The sequence below is a fragment of the Panulirus ornatus genome, chromosome 42 (genome assembly GCF_036320965.1).
Source record: "Panulirus ornatus isolate Po-2019 chromosome 42, ASM3632096v1, whole genome shotgun sequence".
NCBI lineage: Eukaryota > Metazoa > Arthropoda > Malacostraca > Decapoda > Palinuridae > Panulirus > Panulirus ornatus.
This window is the reverse complement of record NC_092265.1, coordinates 8,421,171-8,443,768: the sequence shown is the minus strand read 5'-3', so window position 1 is coordinate 8,443,768 and position 22,598 is coordinate 8,421,171. Positions and strand designations below refer to the sequence as shown.

The following is a 22,598-nucleotide window of genomic DNA, read 5'->3' as shown; positions in this document are numbered from 1 at the left end:
TCATTATCACTGTGTTATGCTGTCGAATGATGAAAAATCTCGTTCCCTGTATTCTCAAGCAAATATGAAAACAAATAAGAAAGCATACTGGTGTTTTATTATCCTTCTATGTCCTATTAATATATATATATATATATATATATATATATATATATATATATATATATATATATATATATATATACACACACACGTGGTGTACCGGTTAACGTTACCGACCTTGAGTCAGCATGAGCCCGCCCGGGCTCGGGCCCGCAAGGGTTCGAATACTGGGTGCGGCAGTCAGCCCAAAGCCAATCCCAGCTGTTCATCATCCCTTCGGCGCTGACCGATAAATGGGCACCTGGTTTTGGCTGGTGTATGTGTGTGTGTGTGTGTGTGTATGTGTGTGTTTACATACAGAGTAAAGATATGGTATACAGATAATGGGTTCAGTGACGGGGCAACACAAGCGTAAAACTCTCCCTGTAACACACAAATGGTAATCACAGACACACACACACACACACACACACACACACACACATATATATATATATATATATATATATATATATATATATATATATATATATATATATATATATATATCAGAGAAAACAGACACGCAAATTGATTTAACATGCAACCAGACATAACATAATATAAGGCAATAACACACATATCACTATATCACCCCTCCCCCCATCAATAACACTGAAAGGTACACACACACACACACACACACACACACACTTAGGTATCACGCAAGCTTGTCACGCTCTGTACACAGACCCCAGTCTTGGCTAGGCTGTCTGGGGGCGCCAGGCGAGGTAGACCGGGTAAATCCATGAGCGCCCGTATTGTGACAGGAAGCCGTCGCTGATAAGAACTGGCGCTGCTGCATGTGACTCGGTCGCCTATGTCCCTTTTATTTTCTCTCTCTCTGACGAACGCTTAGTACTACGTGTTCACGACGCTTTTATTCCCCTCTCTCGACCGACCGATGCGCGAATATCGAGTGACTGACGCAAGGGATCTTCTTAAAGGCTTGCGTACATCTTCGTTGGGCGGAGGGAGCTACCTCAGACACGGGACGACCAAAGTCGAAATTAATGGACTGCTGGTAACTCGTCGCCGTTCCACACACCACAACCCCCTTCCCTCCCTCCCTCCCCTTGTCTTTCCACCGCCACACGCGCGCGCGCGGCACATTGTGCGCACGGTTAGTGCCGCTCCGGTGAGTCACTTCAACACTACGTTGTACTCGCCCCTCTCAGTGACACTCCATAAACACGGACGGGTCATGTGGGGTGTAGGGGAGTGAGAGGCGTGTCCGTGTCCCACCGGTTGAGTGTCCGTGGTCCGTTACCGGGGCAGAGGGGTCAAGAGCTCACAGCCGAGCCGAGTGACGCGTCGGGAAGGACGGACTACCTACAGCAGCAGCGGAGAGGAACGCTCGCTTGGTAAGTTGAATGTCAGCACAAGTTGACTGCCGCTTCCCTGCATAATCTGGCGATCGTAATGAGACACAGTCACTCAAATTGTTGAATTCACTCCCACCCTCGTTCTCGTACTAAATGCACCGTACGACTGAATACACAACGTATCTCTTACGTCTCCAAGAGATTCTGTAACGCCAGTGAATTACAGATATGGAATTCAGGGGTCGGTACAGTGCATAGATCAGTGTTTTAAGAACAAAAGAAGGCCGGTTGTGACAATACAACATGAAGCGTCGTGTATTCCTATAGAAAACGCGGTATCGGTAGTAAAGTAGTTATAACCCTAACTCGAAGATGAGGAATATCAATCAACGTTATGTAATTAAACAGGAGAAAATAAAGGAAAGTATGATGACTCTGAATGTATTGATAAACTTTATTCATCACCTGATTAACACACACACACACATACACACATATATATATATATATATATATATATATATATATATATATATATATATATATATATATATATATATATATATATATACACGGTATCCTTCTGGATATTTTCACAGGACTCTGTAATACAGAAGTTTATCATCATTTGACTTATATAATAAGACTTATTTACCAATAGACTCTTAGTCTTCATACTTGTTTTTTTATGCTTACTGCTCATTTTTGTAAGGCTGATTGTGATTCCTCGTCCTGATATATAAGTATTGCAGTTCTACTACTTATGAAACATTCACGACAAAAATACGTGTCTTTATGTTATACTGTCACAATAAACCTGCGTTCTTAAGCGCTAATTTACTCATTCTGTGTATCGACACTTGAAATGTACGGTCGTATTTCAGTGTAAGAGACACGGCAAACAGGGGTGTATGCGAGACAGGAAGGGAATGGAATGGGAATAGGGTGGTTCCGGAGTGTTCAGAGCGTAAAGTCCGATGTTAGTGAGAGGGCAAGAGGGAATAGAGATGATGGGACTTCTGATGAAGAAACTGAAGGGGAGTGCAAACGAGTGTGAGGGAGTGATGCGGGTTAGAATGAACGTAGACTGCGAGATGTGGTGGATGGACAGCCTTTCTGTATCCGGCGGTAAGAAGCATGTGGGAGAAGGAATGCTTTTTGGGAGGAGCTGAGTGAGTAGTGAGTACTCATAGGCAGGTGTTACTAGGGGTGGATGTGCTGCTGAGGAGGGAAGGCAAAACAGGTGGAACATCTGCTCATTTCCTGGTGGGGGCGAGGATGAAAGTTTCTGGTCGTTTTAGGAAAAGAGAAAATAACGTTATGTATGCAAGAAGGAAACAGCGAAAGTGAGCGAGCTTGAAGAAGAGGCCTGTGTCAAGAGATACCACAAGATAGTGAGTGTAGAATGGCGAAAAAGTGAGAGTATATGGAGCAAAGAGCAGGAGAGTGTAAGGCATTCACGAACAGAGTGTTCACATGTATGGTTGAAGTGTACGACATACAGATGGTGGGATGTCTTTATATGAGAAACGGCAGTGAGTGATGGAATGAGGAAGTTAAGCAAATAATGGAAGAGTAAAGGGAGATGTATGCATGGTATCTGCTGGAAAGGAGTGCGAGTCACTGGGAGAAGTACAAGAGAAAGCAATAGGAGGTCATGAGAAGAGCAGATGGGGATTTGGTTACACGCGAAAAAAATAAAGAGTTGCAACAGAGATGAAGTGAGTATCCCAAAGGGCTACTGAGTGTTCTGTATGATATGGTAGTGGTTGTCGTGTGTTTAGCCTCGGGAGTGAGAGTCATGGCGAATGGCACGATGAAAAGGGAGGAAGTAGTGAAAGCCTTGCACAATACAAAGTGCGGCAATGCGACAGGAGTGGGTGGAACTGCTCTTGAGTGTGTCAAAATAAGGGATGACACTGTTGTTGACTAGTTAGTAATGCTACTGAATCTTTGTATGGTCGATGGTGAGTTGCCTTAGATCTAGCAAAATGTTTGAATAGGGTCTATCTCTTAAAAATAATTGAGGCCAAAGGGAGAGATCGAATTACAGAAGTAAGAGTCTGATAAGGATACCTTGTGAGGTGTATGGAAGAGTGGTGATTGACAGGGGAGTGGAATGTGGAGACTATCTGTACCGGGAGGAGCAGTGTGGCTTCAGGAGAAGTTGGGTATGTGGTTCATGTGCTCGTTTTGAAGGATTTGTGGGGAAAAATATCCAGAGAAATAGAGTGAACTCTGTGCAGCAAATGTGGATCTGGAGAGGACATATGGAATGGTGTGGGAAGGTAAATGCAAGGGCCTTAGAGAGAGGGGTGGATGAACAATGCGCTTAGGGGTGTGGGCGGTGCGGCATTGCTGGTCAATCAAGCAATGTTTGCAGATAACGTGGTTCTGGTGGCTTACTCCGGGCACAAGTTCCCGAAGCTAGCGTAAAAAAGTGTGGAAAGAGTGTGAAAGGAGAATGTTGAAAGTATATGAGAAACACAAGTAAAGATATGAGGTGGAGTAGGGAGGTGAGTCAGGCTGGTTTGAGGGAAGGTCTGAACTGGGAGGACCTGGAGGAAGTGGAGTGCTTTAGGTCCGTGGAAATGGACGTGCCAGTGGATTGAACAACGGAGGATGAAGAGAGTCACAGGTTAGAGGAAGGGGCTGAGGTCCTGACTGTACAGAGTGTGTAGAAGGAGGAGCCACTGTCTCTTAGGACAAAGATGGGTATATTTGAAGGCATTATACGTCGTCATGACAGCGTTGTATGGATCTGAGTTTTGGGTCTTGAACGCAGAGGACATGAAAGAAGGTGAATGCGCTGGAAATGAAACGGCTGAGGATGTTATGTGGCGTGAGGCAGAATGGATCGTGAAATGAATGACAGTGCAAGAGGTGCAAGCACAGTTTCATCGACAGGGTCTAAACCAGGGCGTGATGAACTCCTTCGAATAGAGGGGGAGGGAGGAGACGAACGAGGGAAGACTGAGAAAGAGGATCTATGTGTCGGAACTGGGAGGAGGAAGTAGGACGAGGGAGACCAAGAGGGAGAGTGAGGGATGGAGTGGAGGAGGAGGAGGAGGCTTTGTGATACCAAGGCTTAACGTGAAGGCTAAAGACGGCGTGAGGAGCAGCGCGCCGGAAGGAATGCGCTAGATCGATAAGGCAATGAGTGGAGCGATATAAAATTCATATCCCATGTTCTGCTGACATGAACAGCTTACATGACCCAAACTTTCCCTTGATTCATCGCGGGAAATTCATTTGAATGTTTAACACTCCTAAAAGTGTTTGATGATATTGATTCTCCAGATATATATATATATATATATATATATATATATATATATATATATATATATATATATATATATACACTATGCTACTGCTACCGGTCTCCACTTGCAAGATGTTACACCACGAGTGAAGAGTCACTTCTCGCGCCAAAGTAGTCTATATTTCCCTGCTACTGGAAGTAGCGCAGCCTTGGCGTACAGAGCGTTTAGAAAGAGGTCCTGGGTATCTTCCCCTGCTCTCTCTCTCTCTCTCTCTCTCTCTCTCTCTCTCTCTCTCTCTCTCTCTCTCTCTCTCCACTCAAATCACACTGTCTCTCTTCCCGGGTGAGCCTCACAACCTTAGTTTTATTCACATCAACTTTCATTTTCCTCGTCCCACACAGGTAGCCCATCCTCGGGCACCTACTTTGACGATTTCTCACTCGAGTCTGCCCCACCAGAGCCTATCATCTGCAAACAGCAAATGACTCATCTCCCACACACACACACACACACACACACACACACACACACACACACACACAGACACACACACACACACACACACACACACACAGAGCAGGTGGGAGGCCACCACCGCCCGCCCAGACAGGCACTACCCACCTGGGTATTGGGAGGGTTCCATAAAATGGCGAGAAGGGTCATGCCACGTTCTACCCATGCCTAATGGCAAAATCGACGGACGGGGGTCCCCCATGAATTTCCCCCTGACTCTACGAACAGGCATTTACAAATAAGAATTTCACACACACAAACACACACACACACACACAAGGTTCGAGTCCCGAGGGCGACGGTCAGCCCCTTAAGTAACCCAGCTGCTCAACCTTCCCTGGGTGAGGGTCGATAAATGGGGCACCTGGCTCACTGAGGCGTGTGTACGAGTGTGTGTGTGTGTACACGTGAGAGTAAAGACAAGGTACAAAAACAGTACAAGGTTAAGACATAAGGGGAAACATGAGTGTAAAACTCATTTTCTCGCCGTAACAAACAAGACGTCATCATGTGCTCATAAGATCCACTGCACGGAGGCAAGAAGTAAACAATAATGATCACTCAAACCCGTAACTGTGATGCACGATGTTCTTTTGTTTTTTTTGCAACAATTAGAAACATAATATTCACTTTTCACGGTCAAGAGATTCCGGAGAATATCCTAGAGGTTGGAATTCCACTCTAACCAGCTCGTACCATGGCGTCATAGCCTCGGAAGGATATCCTTCAGAGCTTGAGATATCAAAGGGCTTGTTACGTTTCACTACGCTCCAACGACGAGAACAAGAAAAGAGAACATTTCACTGGAAGGTCAGAAAATGTGGGCTAAGAGGCTAAGATAACGAGACTTCTGTTCTGTCTTATGTCTCTCTGTCTCTGTCTTTCTGTCTTATGTTCTCTCTCTCTCTGTCAATATCGATTAGGAACGAAGGATAATATTAGCGGTACCTAACAACCATCCTTATCATAGACCATCGGGGTCTTCCGGTGTCTGGCTTATCCTTCTGCGCATGAAACTCGTCATAGAAAATCAGGTCTCCTGTCCTCGCTGACTTTTCCATGTACGTACTGTTACTCTCCCGTGGCAGATAACATCACCATAGACCATCAGGTCTTCTCTTATCTGGCTTCCCCATGTATCATAACTGACTCTTGACTGTTCTCCAGTATATAACAGACCATCACGTCTTCTGTTACCAGACCTTTCCAATGTACACTCAGTATAAATAGTAATACTGTCCTCCAGCAGATAACCTCGTCATAGACCACCAGGGTCCGCTGTTATCTAACTTTTTCATGCATGGATACGTAGAATTGGGTGCGAGAAGAAAAACCCTTAAGGACTGAGTGAACTGTGAGGGGTATCGTGTCACCTACCATGTGTCGTTGGCACTATCAGCCAAGCAAGAATGAAATAGGGGGTGACTGATGCTCGTACGTACACCTATTTTCCTTTTTTTTTCGCGTATTTCTACGTTCGGTTCCATCTATTATTATCATTATCATTATCATTATTATCATTATCATCATTATTATTATTATCATCATCATCATCAGCACTATATGCCTTGCTAAGTTTTATCTGAGGATAATGAAAGGGGCGAAGAATGAGACAGTTTGGCCCTTGACTGGCCTTTTCAATAAGTCACTTGCTGCAGGAAAAGTTCCAGATGAATGGAAGTTTGCCAATGGAACACCGATATTAAAACGTCACTGTCCAGATATTATCTTACAATTAGCTTAACGCCTGTGGTTGGAAAGTTCATGGAAGACATCATTCAAGATAGACTTGTAAGCCATTTGGAGGATCACCAATTAATAAACGATTCTCAGCATGGTTTCCGACGCGATCGCTCATGTCTGACAAATCTGCTTAATTCAATCAACATAATCAATATAATCAACTCAATATAATCAACATGATCAATATAAGACAATATAATCAATATAATCAACAAGTATGATGAAAATAAAGTAGGTGATGTCATCTACCTGGATTTTCAAAAAGTACTCGATTAGGTTCCTCATCAAAGGTTCAAGGCAGAAATTATGTCACACGGTAATGACGGGGTGATACTTCGGTGGACAGGAAATTAGCTGAGTGTTCGGCAAGGAAATTGGCTGACGGGTCGTAAACAAAGAGTCGCGATGAATGGCCATGTCTCAGAATGGTTAGACGTAATAAGTGGAGTGCCACAAGGATCACTCTTGAGACCTGTTCCCTTTCACTTATATGTGTAAATGATGTTCATAATGAGCTGCACTACAAGATATGAACATTAGCCGATGATACAAAGCTGGGAAATAAATCTACGAATGACCGTGAACATTTACAGCTTCAAACTGACACAGAAAGACGAATGGACTGGGCTCATAGGAGGCAAATGAATTTCTAGTGTCGATAAGAGCAAAGACACAAACAAATCCTGTGAGACCAGAATAAACGACTTGAATCTATTATAGCTTAGGAAAGAGATGGCTGAGAGGAGATCTAATTCAAGGATCCAAAATCAGCAAAGGTTCTGATATCTGATAATCTTGATCCATAAAAGCACTTAAGACTTGAATCGTGTGATTTCAATCGTAACAATGGATACAAACTTATGGGCAAACGTTTTCCATCTCGAATGAGGCGAAGCACTTTCCCTCTTAACAGGATTATCAACACATGGAACGTTCTTCCAATTCGAGTGGTTAAAAGCAGAACTTTAGATACGTTTAACATCATACTTGATGAACCTTTCGTTTCGAGTCCACGGCTGATATTATTGACGCCTCCTAAGTCACACTGACAATTTGTGACTCTGTGAATAACATACATGCCTTCTACTTTTGCTACACAAATCTGTGAGTTTCTGATGTCTTCCACTATCATCACAAACATCCTCGAAAGGACCCAGTGGTCTGTTGCTCTTTGTATTTCTTTGAATGATTATCATTCTTATCACAATCATTATCATCATTATAATCATTACCATCACTATTATGAATAGGTAACCCTATGACCCTCTTTTACGGAGCTTCTGCAACTTATGGGCTTGCGCTCCACGCAGGAGTGGGGAAAAGTGGGTTCCTGTGTGGCGAGCATAATCGAAGCGACCCTGTGCTCTTTCCCATCCGCTGACGATTAAACAACGATATCAATGGTGACTTTTTGCTGGCGGTGTTACCAAGTGAGTGGAATCCGTCAACGCGCCTTTACATATAAATATATATATATATATATATATATATATATATATATATATATATATATATATATATATATATATATATATATATATATTCCTATGAGTCCACGGGAAAAGGAACCACGATAAGTTCCCCAGTGCACTTTCGTGTAACAATCACATCATCAGGGGAGACACAAGAGAGAAATATAACAGTCAGTTGATATACAACGAAGAGACGTAGCTAGGACGCCATCCGGCAAACATGCTTGTATTGGTAATATATACTTACACTGCCTCTATAAATGCAAGAATGCTCAACACAGCCACCACATGTTAATCTCTACACACAGCCAGTGTAATGTCTCCGTCCTACCCGGATTATAGCATGATTCGTATTTTGCAGATCTGCGACCAGACACCAGCAGCAGCAGCAGCACCAGTAAGGACACAAGCCCTGCCCCCATGAACGACCTCTTGAGATCACACGAAGACGAAGCAGATACTGAAATCGAAAGACACTCAAGACGACTGAACTAATACTCAAGACTGAGTTGATACATGTACAGTAAAAAAGCATTAAGTTCGATGACTGATGAAGCAGTACCGGCTGGAGTCAGGAACACTCGAAAAGAATAATAAGAAGAAGGACGACGCACTTCGGGCTGTAGCATGCACAGAGCCAGCAGCTACCGGCAGGACTGATCGCTGGTTGTCGTCCTAACAAGAGGCTCTGGCTAACCTTAGAAGGGCCTCCTCACTCCTCTGGAAGCTGTAGCGGCACCATCCTCAACTGTACCATTCCCATCATCAGCTGCACCGTTCCCATCATCAGCTGCACCGTTCCCATCATCAGCTGCACCATTCCCATCCTCAACTGCACCATTCCCATCATCAGCTGCACCATTCCCATCATCAGCTGCACCGTTCCCATCATCAGCTGCACCATTACCATCATCAGCTGCACCATTCCCATCATCAGCTGCACCATTCCCATCCTCAACTGCACCATTCCCATCATCAGCTGTACCATTCCCATCATCAGCTGCACCATTACCATCATCAGCTGCACCATTCCCATCATCAGCTGCACCATTCCCATCATCAGCTGTACCATTCCCATCATCAGCTGCACCATTACCACCAACAACATTTACCAGCCGTTGTTGTGGCGTTGCAGGAGATAGCTGTATGAATCCCTAACAGCAACAAGAGCATTTCCATTACCCTCATTGTCCAAACTACCCACACCATTACCTCCAGCAGCAGCAGCAGCAGCAGCAGCATTTCAAAAAGGCTCTCTAGTTTACCGGTAGCAGCTGCACTACCAAATACGCCCAGCAGCTTCAGTACTACAATCAGCTGTTACTACACTGGCTCAGAGAAGCTCCTCCTCCGTCCTCGCCCAAGGTACACCACAGGAACCACCCATTCTGGGCCAGAGGGACGACCATATAAGCCTCGTCAGCGCCTCCGTTGGGATACGTAGGGGGACATCACCATCAGCGTTAAGAGATATTCTAATATACACACACACACACACAACACTTGGAACGAAAAGGCCCAAAGGCGGGTGTAGCATCGGCAACAACGCCACCAGCAGGAGAAGCAGCGGCATCGTCTACACCATCGTCAGTAGCCGGACATGGCTGGGAGGCGGATGGTGAACGTGGCCACAATCACTGAAGAAGATGTGGTCGAAGAGGAGATTGGCGAAGACGGCATGGTGAGTAGCACGCTAAAATAGAGCAATTTTCTTTCTCTTTTTTTCCTATGTAATCATCTTTATACGAGTGGGCAACTGTGTGTCATTCTTTCCATTACGCTGACGTCACTCGGCGCGTACTAACTACAGGAAGTCCATGACTGTAGTTCGCTGACGTCAGTGAGTACATCCTAATCACAGGAAGTCCAAGGCAGTGTTTAGTATAACTGCTCATTATATTAATCATTCGCTTCCTCTCATTCCTCCAATACCGACATAGGTTCTGAGGTGACGACTTGCAACAATATGTTCTTGTGTTCGCCTCGCCCCTGTTGGTACCTACTCTGTCTGCCCAAGAGCCCAACAGAACTTGATGTAGGAACACTGGATAGCATTTTATTGATGATACAATATTCTTGTCATTGAGGCCTATATAACGCTGGGGTTTGTTGCCAAGTTACTGCTGGATGACACACACATACACACACACAGACACACAGAAACACACACACACACACACACACACACACACATATATATATATATATATATATATATATATATATATATATATATATATATATATATATATGGGAAGAGGAGCTGAGTTGCCTACATCCCTATATATCTGTGACTTGTGCGCTAATCATAAATGTCTATTATGAGGTCAAGACATTATGTCGTTTACAAATTTTGCATACAGCTAAGCTATCCACTTTATATAGACCTTCACTAATATTCAAGTTACAATTCTTTGTGTAATATTTCTCTAGTAAGGGAAGTAATCAGGGAAGTAACATTGGTCCTTTCAATAAACTGGTCATAATCTATGATATACATGAACAAGGAACTACAAACTTATTCTGTCCTTGTACAATATTCATGTTTAAGTCTAACAAAGAGATTCTAACATATTACAGTTTTTACAAGGTATTCTGTAAACACAGCCCGCGGAATTTTCTGGTGAATTCTTAAGTGAACTATTCTTAATAGGCGTTCCATGGAACACCTTCCCAGTTACTGTTGTATCTATCTTAAGAGGAAACACTTGCACAGCTGCGTACAACACAGTCCATTACAGCCCATTAACTCTCAGGACTTTAAGGATTTTAAACATACACTGTTTTCTGATGGCATAAAAGTGACGATTTTCTCAGTCATTCAGCCCCTTCGTCACAACAGTACAACTTAAGCACAACGGTACGACCCTTGAGCAAGACGGTGTAAGTTCTACCAGCACGACTCTTGAGCACGACTGCACGACCCATAAGCATACCAATACGACTCTTGAGCACGACTGCACGACCCATAAGCATACCAATACGACTCTTGAGCACGACGATACGACCCTCAAGCACAAACGCCACTTGAGAAAAAGACGGTACCACTCTGGGGTTTGACGACGTGGTCTTTGACCCAACTCTCAAAGGTCAGGTTGAAGGTCAGGCCATACTGCCCATAAGGGTCGTAAGGTCGTTCTCTTGGGTCGTACCATCGTTTTGAAGGACCATACCTTAGTGCTCAAAAGATCAGGCTTTACCATCATGCCAGACTTCTGTCTCAACTTGTCTCATTAGGGAGCAGCCTTATATATACGAATGATCAATATGATCAATTAATCTAAGGCAACGTAACTCTTCCGCCAGTATCTAGTCATCATACATACCATTTTCTCTTCCTTGCAAATAATCATACATTCTCTCACTTCACAGTTACTTTTCTTTTTTGTTTCATGTCTACTTGTGAATCATACATCCGTAAATAATCATACATTCACTTCACATTTATTTCCCTCTATGTTCCTTCATGTATACTCTTGAATCATTCACACGTAGTATACATAGATCTTTGTCTTTCAATACATTCCTGGAGGTGGCGCTGTCAACATGGGCCATGTATTTCCACGAGTTTTTATTTCCTCTAATTTTGCTTTCAGGTGGAGACGGTGGTGTCAACACTGGAGAGGACAAGGCCAGAGGAAAAGGGGTACGCGACACGAGCTACCAAGAATGTAGACTGAACATTTTCCCTGTGTGTGTGTGTGTGTGTGTGTGTGTGTGTGTGTGTGTGTGTGTGTGTGCGCTGTGTGTTTGTGTGTGTCTTTATAAAAGCGAAGCTGAAGATTCCTTATGAATTCTGAAGGCTAAAGCTGCACTGCATGGAAATGTTTACTATTTTTTTCTTTTTTTAGTAAAGTCTTTGACGAGACCAGATTATCAGTGATACCGCCTCGCTATAGATGATTTTTCACTCTCACACACACACACACACACACACACACACACACACACACACACACATATATATATATATATATATATATATATATATATATATATATATATATATATATATATATATATATATATAAGACAAGCGGAGCTAAGTCGCCGCTGGTACACAAGTGTTTGTGGTTTGTGGTTTATGTCTTAAATATGACAATCATAAATGCTTTCCATTACAGAAGAAAAAAAGATAATCTTTGACAAATTCACTCACTCGGTGTATGACTGAAATAACAACGAATTTCTGTAATCTGGAAAATACCTCAAACTATCTAATTCTCTTCGAAACCGGAAATCTTTTAGACCGAGACTTGACTGTAAGGAAAAAAAAAATGAAAATAAAAGTAAGTTCATGTAAGAGACAAGAATGTCTTACCACAAGACCTATTATGTGTTCTCTCTTCTCCATCTTCCAGTTGCCCATCACCGACCCCCAGCAGCACCGCCAGTGATCATGAGGCTAATCCTGAACGTAAGCAGACAATGGAACTCTCCATGGCGTTTCGTACATGACATCAGCTCACTATCTCTCACTTCTCATCATCTTCGCTTAATAGGGCATGGCACTCTTGGAGTGATCCATGTTTGGACTGTTAAGAGTCAATGTTAAACCAGCTGTTTGTGACATAGAATTCTTTACTATTCCCCGTCTGGACTGTTAAGGTTAGAAGTCCGAGAGACTTTTCTCTGTCTCTCTCGTTACTGCTCGTCGCCAGATCTTCCACAGGTCACGCACGGGAACGACACTCACCTCCCCTCCCTTCCGTCTTGCAGACCGGGTGTCGCTGGAGCGCCCCAGCAGCTTGGTTGAGAACGAGGACGCGGAAGCCTCCAACAACAACCTCATCTTGAACGCCATCACCTTCGAAAGCGACGGTGGTGACGGTGGAGGCGGCGGTGGTGGCGGCTCGCTCCCGAGGCCTTCCAGGATCCCCAAGATTTCGAATTCGCAGAGGCGGTCGTCCTCCCCCTCCGCAGTCTCACCAGTCCGGAAGCCGTATTCCAAGCGCGGCAATCGAGGCTCTGGATTTACGGTAGGTGGCAGTCCCCAACCTCTGCAGGGTAAGGTAGGGCACGTGTGTCCATCACGAGTCCAGGTCAGCGGTGGGAGGTATTCCTGGAATGTCCGTCAGCGATCGGACTTCCAGCAGATCATACGTCACGTAGTCTCCATGAGGAACAACTGACAGTCCTAGGATTCAGGTAAGGTATTCAGAGCTTTCAGAGCATAAGTCACTGGCAAGTTTCCAGAAGCCCAAGTCACTGGCAAGTTTCCAGAAGCCCAAGTCGCTGGCAAGTTTCCAGAAGCCCAAGTTGCTGGCTAGTTTCCAGAAGCCCAAGTCGCTGGCTAGTTTCCAGAAGCCCAAGTCGCTGGCAAGTTTCCAGAAGCCCAAGTTGCTGGCAAGTTTCCAGAAGCCCAAGTCGCTGGTAAGGTTCCAGAAGCCCAAGTCGCTGGCAACTTTCCAGAAGCCCAAGTCGCTGGCAACTTTCCAGAAGCCCAAGTCGCTGGCAAGTTTCCAGAAGCCCAAGTCGCTGGCGAGTTTCCAGAAGCCCAAGTCGCCGGCAAGGTTCCAGTTGTGACAGAGTACTTAGCCATCCTGGAAGATGCGGATGTTTTACCTCAAGAGTTTCTGACTTGTGATGTTCTTGAAGGTACGCCGGGGAGACTGAGCCTCGGCTGTCTGGTAAGTTGTACTTCCCGAGGGACGCAGTAACCCTCAGGACCCCATTTTGCAGAGTTTATGGAGTCGCTTGTGGCAACTGAGGCTTTGGAGTCAAGTAAGTATAGTGATCTTGATGAATTCAGTTTTCCATCCTGGATACTGTTACTGCCACAGAATGAAACTCACTGTTAAGCTGATTGGATGAAGCTTGTACGAGTTGCTGATCTACAAGCACTTGTGTAACGAACCTCTCGTTTTCCCTTTACAGACGAACCTCTCGTTTTCCCTTTACAGACGAACCTCTCGTTTTCCCTTTACAGACGAACCTCTCGTTTTCCCTTTACAGATGAACCTCTCGGACAGGTTCGTCACAGAGCTGACCCTCTACGACCCGAGCAGCGGACCAGCCCAGAGCTCCAGTGTTTGCCTCGGAGTCTTCCTGGCCACAGACCAGGTGATGGGCGACCACTCTGTCTACAAGGTCTCCCCCGTGTCTCCTCTCTCCGTCCTTAAGATCAAGTGAGTTGGAGGAGGGAAGTAGGCAAGTACGTAGGTGGGTAAGTGGGAAGGTGGTTGAGTGGGTAAGTAGGGAGGTGGGAAGAACATGTATGTGAGAGGTAAGGAGGATTTAAGGAAAGATAAGGAGTGGTGTGTGTGTGTGTGTGTGTGTGTGTGTGTGTGTGTGTGTGTGTGTGTGTGTGTGTGTGTGTGTGTGTGCGTGTAGGACAGAGGTAAGACTTAAGGGAACATGGTAAATGAATAAGTGTGAAAATGGGCGCGAGTTTATAGGTAGGTTAGAGGACCTAAACATAAGCATCCAGCATAATATGTATATCCTCATTGAAGTGCGAGAGTGAGATAAAAGATCTTAGGCCTTTATTTCATCTCTCTCTCTCTCTCTCTCTCTCTCTCTCTCTCTCTCTCTCTCTCTCTCTCTCTCTCTCTCATTGTAACCAAGCTTCGGTTTTGTTACGTAAAGCTTACGACAGCAATAGTCAGAGTAAGTGCAATATGCACAACGAGGAATACTATACAAAAAAAAAGAAGCTGTGAACTGAATTGGCCATAGAAGGAATGGATCTCATCTGGTTTCCACCTCGAGCAAAGACATGCTCGATTATTCTATCAAAACTTAGAGAGAAAAAGAAATGAAAAACTGTATAGACAAAAAATGGATAAAAGTACATGAGGGATAGTTATGAAATTATGGAGACTACTGGTAATTCAAAATCTTGAGGCTATTTATCATGTCACCTTAAGAACATTAACGTAACAATGACACCATTCAATTTACCAATACATAGCCAAATTCAAACAAATATTGGTCACAAATTTATCATGTCATTCACATTCAAATCGTCTGTTTTCAGTAGGTGGGGACCAATGCTTCTTTCAGTAGGTGGGGACCAATGCTTCTTTCAGTAGGTGGGGACTAATGCTTCTTTCAGCTGGTGGGGACCAATGCTTCTTTCAGATGGTGGGTACTAATGGTTCTTTCAGTAGCTCAGGACTAATGCTTCTTTCAGTAGGTGGGGTCCAATACTTCTTTCAGTAAGTGGGTACTAATGCCTCTTTCAGTAAGTGGGGATCAATGCTTCACAGGCACAACATGACCCAACTTAACACAATGCCTCTCGTCCTCTCCACAGACCACACGACAGAATACTAAAGCTGAATGACATCAGTTTGGCTGGGTGGTCCCACAGCTGCGTCCTGGAGTTCGTGAGGAACCTGCCCTTGACATCTATCTCAGGTCAGGTCACGCCTGACACCGCGGTGGAGTTTGGACTCAGCATGGTAAGTGGTGGCGGTGACCTTATCTGGGAGGGAGGGAGGGAGTAAGGTTGGATGGGTGGAGAGGATGGTGGTGAGGGAGAAGGAGAGGCAGGAAAGATGGAGGAAAGTAACTGACCACTCGATGGGGACTCAGTGTCTCGGGATTAATCCTTTTACTTCCCCCCCTTCTGCAGGAGTACCGTCGGGCGGGGAAGAACGTGCGGTCTTCCGACGAAGCCCCTGTGAACAGGAGAATCGTCTCGCGAGTCAAGATCCGAAAGAGACGTGAGTGTTGAGTCTTGGTTTTGATTCTAAGTAATGTAGACGTGACTTAAAGACCCACCCATGGCGCTGAGACTAAGTAAACGTCCTTGTAACACCTACGTCAAGTGACAGACCCGTGTAACAACGTCGTGTAACAGTCAGATGTCCCCTCCCACAGGAGCCACCGTCACGTCCATCCAAGAAGGAGACGTGAGAGTGCAGTACAGGACGACCCGCGACAGGAAACTGAAGCTCTGTGGAGACTCCTCGCCTCTCTACCTCGCTGCCTTACACTCCCCCTAGCGGCAGCAGCAACAGCAGCAGTGACAGCGGCATCTCCAGCCTGGGGGTGTGCGAAGAGACGTGCCCAAGCAGCTCAGGTGAGGGAGGGAGGCATGGGAATGTGGACAGATTTGGCCACGGAGGATCTGATAGTCCATGACGAGGTTACCTGAGCTCATAATTCCTTCGTTTCTAGTGACTGTTACCTCATCTTCTCCTTTTCGGAATAATGTTCCTTCAGACTAGAATTATGATCTTATATGATTAATGTAAACCTATGAACAACAGCTGCAATTCCTTTTCTTCTTCTTCTTCTTCTTCTTCTTCTTCTTCGTTGCTACATCTTTACTTCTCATTCCACAACCCTTTTTTTTTTTTGAGGGAGCTTCACACATCCAGCTCCAAGATATGAAACATCTAGAAAATTTCATGGTTCTTTGTACCACAGAACTGATATCCCCTATTATCAGATGGGGACATTAAGAGGAGACATCTCGACTTAACGAACGCACAACCCTTAAGTATCACGATTTAAGTAAATAATCTACGTAAGTTACTATTACAGTCTCCCATTATAAATACTGGCAGTTTTCAGTTCAAATGCAAAATCTCTCAGCCTAGTGATGTTGATGTGTTGGTCATATGGTTAGTGTGGAGTTCTGTGTAATTATATGAAATCCCAATCATTAGTTGTAGCATCCCTCCTTGTCAGTATAAATTCCATAACCCCATGAATGAAAATAATTAAGTCAAGTTTAAGAAAAAATTATAATATATTCAAAATGAACACTGATGAACGACATCAAATTCATACTGAACAATAATACAACTGGTATGCATAATAATATCCTAGGTTTATATAAGACTATCAAGCCTGTGATTTGATTTCTCCAATCAACACTTATCTCCCTGCAGAATCAGTGACATTACCCCACTTCCTATCCTTGCACCACTCTAGTTCAGACTACCTTGAAAAGACACAATATATGGATGATAATAAAAGAATAAATAAGAATTAAATAAGGCTGAAGGGAGGAGGCGTTGGGTCTTCCTACCTCCTGCCCTAACATATACATCTTAATTCTTCTGGTTTTCTCTATTTCCTCGCAGTGTGTTTTCGTCTACACACGTTCGACCAGCTGCCATCAGCACCTGAGGATCGAGGAGAGGTTGTGGTTTTCCAGGGAAGCTTGGACGACTCTTACCTCCACGCCACCTCTCCTACCGGGCTGGCTCTCATGGTCAGTGCCAGGGAGACGAGTCTAAAGTTATGATGATCTCGTAAGGGGATTTGTGATGCTTCTAATTTATGTATTTTGGGGTCAGGTATTATTATTATCATTATTATTATTATCATTATCATTATTATTATCATCATTATTATCATTATTATTATTATTATCATTATTATCATTATTATCATCATTATTATTCTGCTTGGGTAAGAGGTTTGTATCACTGCTTATCATTACGTCTTTCTTTGCATCTAATTAAGGAATTCTGGAGTGACCTAGAATGAAGGGCTTTTAATCAATAAATGCTTCGACACATGGGCTTACAGAAATTCACACCCACACACACACACACACACACACACACACACACACACACACACACACACACCTTTGCCTCTGACCTAACAACGCCACCAACTCACGCACCTCACGCTCCCTCCCCCTCTTGAAGCTCAAATTAAAATCTTATAACAGTGACCTTCTCCCAAGCACGGCGTGGTAGAGGATGTCAAGTCTCTCACTCAAGTCGATGTGCGGTTCTTCCTCCTTCTCGCCGTCCCCAAGAGCAAGTTCTTCAGGATCAAGAACCTCGATACAGGTAATTCATTCTTTTGACTCCGTTCACATCATCGCTGGGGGTACACATCAGGTACTACCACCTCCAGCCCCCACAACATCACTCATTAACGTCCCTTTTCTTCGCCTAACGTCAACATCACTCATTAACATCCCTTTTCTTCACCTAACGTCAACATCACTCATTAACATCCCTTTTCTTCATCTAACGGCAACATCACTCATTAACATCCCTTTTCTTCATCTAACGGCAACATCAATCATTAACATCCCTTTTCTTCATCTAACGTCAACATCACTCATTAACATCCCTTTTCTTCGCCTAGCGAGTCGAGTTGCTTCGCCCAGACCAGTGTTGTTCACTGGAAGTGACTCCAAGCACGAAATGTTTCCAGTGTATCCAGTCCCCAATCCTTGCGCTCGCGTTTTGAAGTGAGATTTCCACGTTTCCTAATCAATCCTGTTACGTCTATATATCTTCGTGACAAACCAACCACTTGCCATGCTCACTACATGACTACATACATCTTCGTGACCGACCAACCACTTGCCATGCTCACTACATGACTACATATATACCATCCTAAAACACTTCCTTGTGGTGTGACCTCTTCACACCACATGACCGATCTCATACCCACATTCTTCATCCCGTCAATCTTTTCAGTTCTAACTATACCATCTCCACTGCCCTTACCTTTACACATTTCCTTACCCATAAACCACATGACAGCCATGTGACAGCGGTAGAGACAAGTTCTTCGTACAAAGTTTCGTGTAAACTTTTTTCCCCTAATCACCTGAGCTTTCAGTGCACCATCGGTGCTCTACCGTAATACATGATTCTGCTTTCCATCTCCAGCTTTCACTCTGCAAATATCTCATCTCATCCACAACGTCTATTTCTTCACCGTGGAAACTGATCTTGTCGTCTGACATCTGGTCCCTTTGAAATTATTAAAATAAAACAAACAAACCAATAGCCTCTCTCTTATATTCACATTCATAGAGTCTCGAATCAAGTAATAGGGAGGAACTGTGGGCGAAATTTTCATGAATAAATTCAATACAAATCCCCAGAGAGGAATATGCTTAAGGACGTGTCTATAGCCTAATGATACATGAATGATCACATACACATAGCACTTGTATCTGAAGTTTCTCCCCTTTGGTCAGGTCTCAGGAAAACCCTACAATCGGATTTAACAAATCGCATCAGAATGTTTGCAGACTCCCAAAAGGACCTTTGTGGAATTACCAAGTGACCTAGTCTTACTGTACTGCGTGTTCAGAATCTTATATTCTATATTTCATATTTCATTACTGTCTGTGTGTTCAGAATCTTATATTCTATATTTCATATTTCATTACTGTATCATAAAGTACTCAAAGTGGCCACCAAAATCATAGCGCCATCTCTTGTTTTCTTACAAAGTCTGAATATCCTTGGTGCTTACTTATGATTACTTAAACTTACGAAATAAAATAAGTAATCGTATAAAAAGCAATAAGTGGACAGCACTCCTTTGATTAGCCACAGGTTAAACAGGCTTGAAGAGTACGGCCTTGTGGAGTTTGAGAGCGATACCAAGCTCATAACAGGAGGAAGTATTCCTGGGAATCAAAGAAGTATTACTAAACGACAAATAGGTTTTGTTATTAGTAAGTGTTCTTGGAAGGCAAATACTTTTATGACAGTAAAAGATATTTCTTACACACCAATTAGTCTATAAGAGGAAGTACTCCTAGGAAAGAAATATGTCTATGACAGTAAGAGATGTTCCTATGAAAGAAATAAGTGTATGAGAGGAGGAGGTATTCCTGGGAAAGAAATAAGTCTGTAACGGTAGGAGATATTCCTATGAAAGAAATAAGTCTATGAGAGTAGGAATTACCCCTAGGAAAGAAATAAGTCTGTGACAGTAGGAGGTATTCCTAGGAAAGGAACAAGTCTATGAGAGTAGGAGGTATTCCTGGGAAAGAATTAAGTTTATAAGAGATTAGTATACTTTTGCGATACAACTAAATTTCCTGCGGGTATGCAGGGGAGGGGATTAAATGCAGTATAGTGAACATGTAGTGGGTGTCAATGATGTTTCCTGGTATCTAAGGGATTAACTGTACTTGGTAAATGAATAGTCACCTTTTACTTCTACAGAAAAAAAAAAAATCTGTATCAACGTCCATAAGCCTACCTAATTAACCACTGACTAATCTAATACTTTTTACCTTTTAATTCATAGCTTATCCACCTACGTACATAATCGCCTCCCAAACTCGTTAAATGAGACTTACTAACCACTAACCTACATAAGAACCTACTTACCTATCAAATCACTATGCTACGTATACATTTACTTCCCATCGACGACCCTGAATCAGATGGTGGAGAAGCTCTTAAAAGAAATCTAATCTGCATCTTTCAGGATCTCGAATTCTAAAATCACCAGAAGTGGCACCGTGATGAGAGTGAACACTACACACTACTTACTTTAGTTAACATAATAATTGTTATCAACCCTTCAGAGGCATATTGTTTCCTCGATCCTTCAGCTTTAATGTCTACGTGACTATCTAACATTCCATGTTCTCCAGTCTCGAGGTATAAGAACCGTAAAGTTTTTTCTTCTAAAAAGAAGGACTTTATCCTTTGGCTTTTTAACACTATCATCTTCCTTCTGAATCAGGCTTCAAACGATGCTCACTTGTCTCCCGCCTCTGCTCAGGTCGTTTCGTGTCAGCGTCGCGGGAAGAAGGCGTGACGCTGGTGGCCCAGGAACAGGACTTCGAGTTGCCGAAGAGCACGCTCTTCGAAGTCGTCCCCGACAAGGACTGAAAACCCCCATATCTGAGACTGATCGCTTCGCTGTGCCCGCCGCCCGGCCAGACGCCAGGCAATGAGAGTAACACACAGACAACAAACATTCCGGAACTAAAGAACTATGTGTATAAAGTACACCTTCGTCGGCATATCTGTGTAAGCCATGCATAACTTGGCCCGTGCAATAGCGTAACCAACCATAACCGGCCCATAAGTACATCTCTGTAGCCAAATGGGATCCAGGTCCTTATGTCTGTGTAGCCAAATGGGATCCAGGTCCTTATGTCTGTGTAGCCAAATGGGATCCAGGTCCTTATGTCTTTGTAGCCAAATGGGATCCAGGTCCAACTATCTGCGTTCATCCAAAGAAACCTGACCCGTATACCAGTGTTGCCAGGCACAAGACTGGCCAGTATTACAGTATTACCTTTGAAATCGAGTGAATTCTTGTCAGTATGTTGATGAAGTTGGCTGAGACTTGGGTGTCATCAAACCTTCCTGACCAACTTGAAACTTTGACTCGAACACATGTATAGTTAACCACAACCTGACTGGTGCATCTACGTAAGCATGTACGGCCCAACTAGAACACCTTCTACGGTCAAATGTGACCTGATGTGCGTTTCCACAGGAGCCCAAATGTGTGGTTAGTTGAACCTTTCCGCAACAACTGGTGATTATAACATAACTGGCTGTTAGACTTTTCTTCTAACTGAACCTTTGAGACTGAAAGACAAATTGGTCATTAAACCTCTGTGTAGACGACGACGAACTGGTCATTAAGCCAATGCAGAAGTCAAACTGGCAACTGAACCTTTGTGAATGAAAGACAAAATTGGTCATTAAACCATTGTAGACCAATTTGGTCATTAAACCTGTGTAGACGGCAAATTGGTCATTAAATCTGTGTAGACGGCAAATCGGTCATTAAACAAGTGTAGACTACAATCTGTTCATTAAATCTTTGTAGACCAATTTGGTCATTAAACCTGTGTACACGACAAAATCGGTCGTTAAACCTGTGTACGCGACAATTTGGTCATTAAACCTGTGTAAAAGACGACAAATGGGTCACTAAACTTAAGTTAACGACGAAAACTTGTTTATTTAACCTTTGTAGACGACAACAGCTTGGTCATTAAACCTGTATACCCGGCAAAAACCTGCGTAGAATAGGGCAACTTTGGCCACTGAACATGTATAGAAGAGGACAACTTTGGCCACTGAACCTGGGTAGAAGAGGACAACTTTGGCCACTGAACCTGTGTAGAAGAGGGCAACTTTGGCCATTGAACCTGTGTAGAACAAAATTCAGTCATTAAAGCTATGTAAAAGGGGAAAACTTGGCCACTAAACCTGTGTAACAGAGTCAAACCTGGCCACTAAACAGTGTACTGATATATAAACTGGCCACTAGGAACGTTTGTGGCCAATAATGTAGCCACTAACGTAGTGTGGTAGTCTAGAAAGTGATTTAATGGCCATTTAAAATCTAGTAACTACGCCTATGTGGCCATTTACAAAGTGGCTATTAGGCCTGTGTGACCATTTATAAAGTGATTACTAAGCCTATGTGGCCATTAACAAAGTGGTTATTAGGCCTGTATGGCCATTTACAACCAAGTTATTAATCCA

General features: G+C 43.6%; 1 protein-coding gene across 1 annotated transcript; it reads left to right on the top strand.

Moving 5' to 3' along the window:
• Nucleotides 1-1,159: 1,159 nt before the first annotated feature.
• Nucleotides 1,160-22,171, top strand: LOC139762004 (uncharacterized). Its single transcript, XM_071686785.1, has 13 exons — nucleotides 1,160-1,445; nucleotides 8,762-10,081; nucleotides 11,997-12,046; nucleotides 12,762-12,817; nucleotides 13,120-13,379; nucleotides 14,356-14,528; nucleotides 15,659-15,806; nucleotides 15,980-16,070; nucleotides 16,228-16,300; nucleotides 16,353-16,429; nucleotides 17,442-17,572; nucleotides 18,056-18,164; nucleotides 20,869-22,171. The coding sequence occupies exons 2-13, from the start codon at nucleotides 10,001-10,003 to the stop codon at nucleotides 20,976-20,978; spliced, it is 1,359 nt and encodes a 452-aa protein (XP_071542886.1). The 5' UTR covers nucleotides 1,160-1,445; nucleotides 8,762-10,000; the 3' UTR covers nucleotides 20,979-22,171.
• Nucleotides 22,172-22,598: the final 427 nt, after the last annotated feature.

Excerpts from the sequence above, each read along its gene's own strand:
- LOC139762004 (XM_071686785.1), top strand. The coding sequence starts at position 10,001 with ATGGCTGGGAGGCGGATGGTGAACGTGGCCACAATCACTGAAGAAGAT. Across the intron at positions 13,380-14,355 it reads ATCGAGGCTCTGGATTTACG|ATGAACCTCTCGGACAGGTT; the intron begins GTAGGTGGCAGT and ends TTCCCTTTACAG. Across the intron at positions 14,529-15,658 it reads CTCTCCGTCCTTAAGATCAA|ACCACACGACAGAATACTAA; the intron begins GTGAGTTGGAGG and ends TCCTCTCCACAG.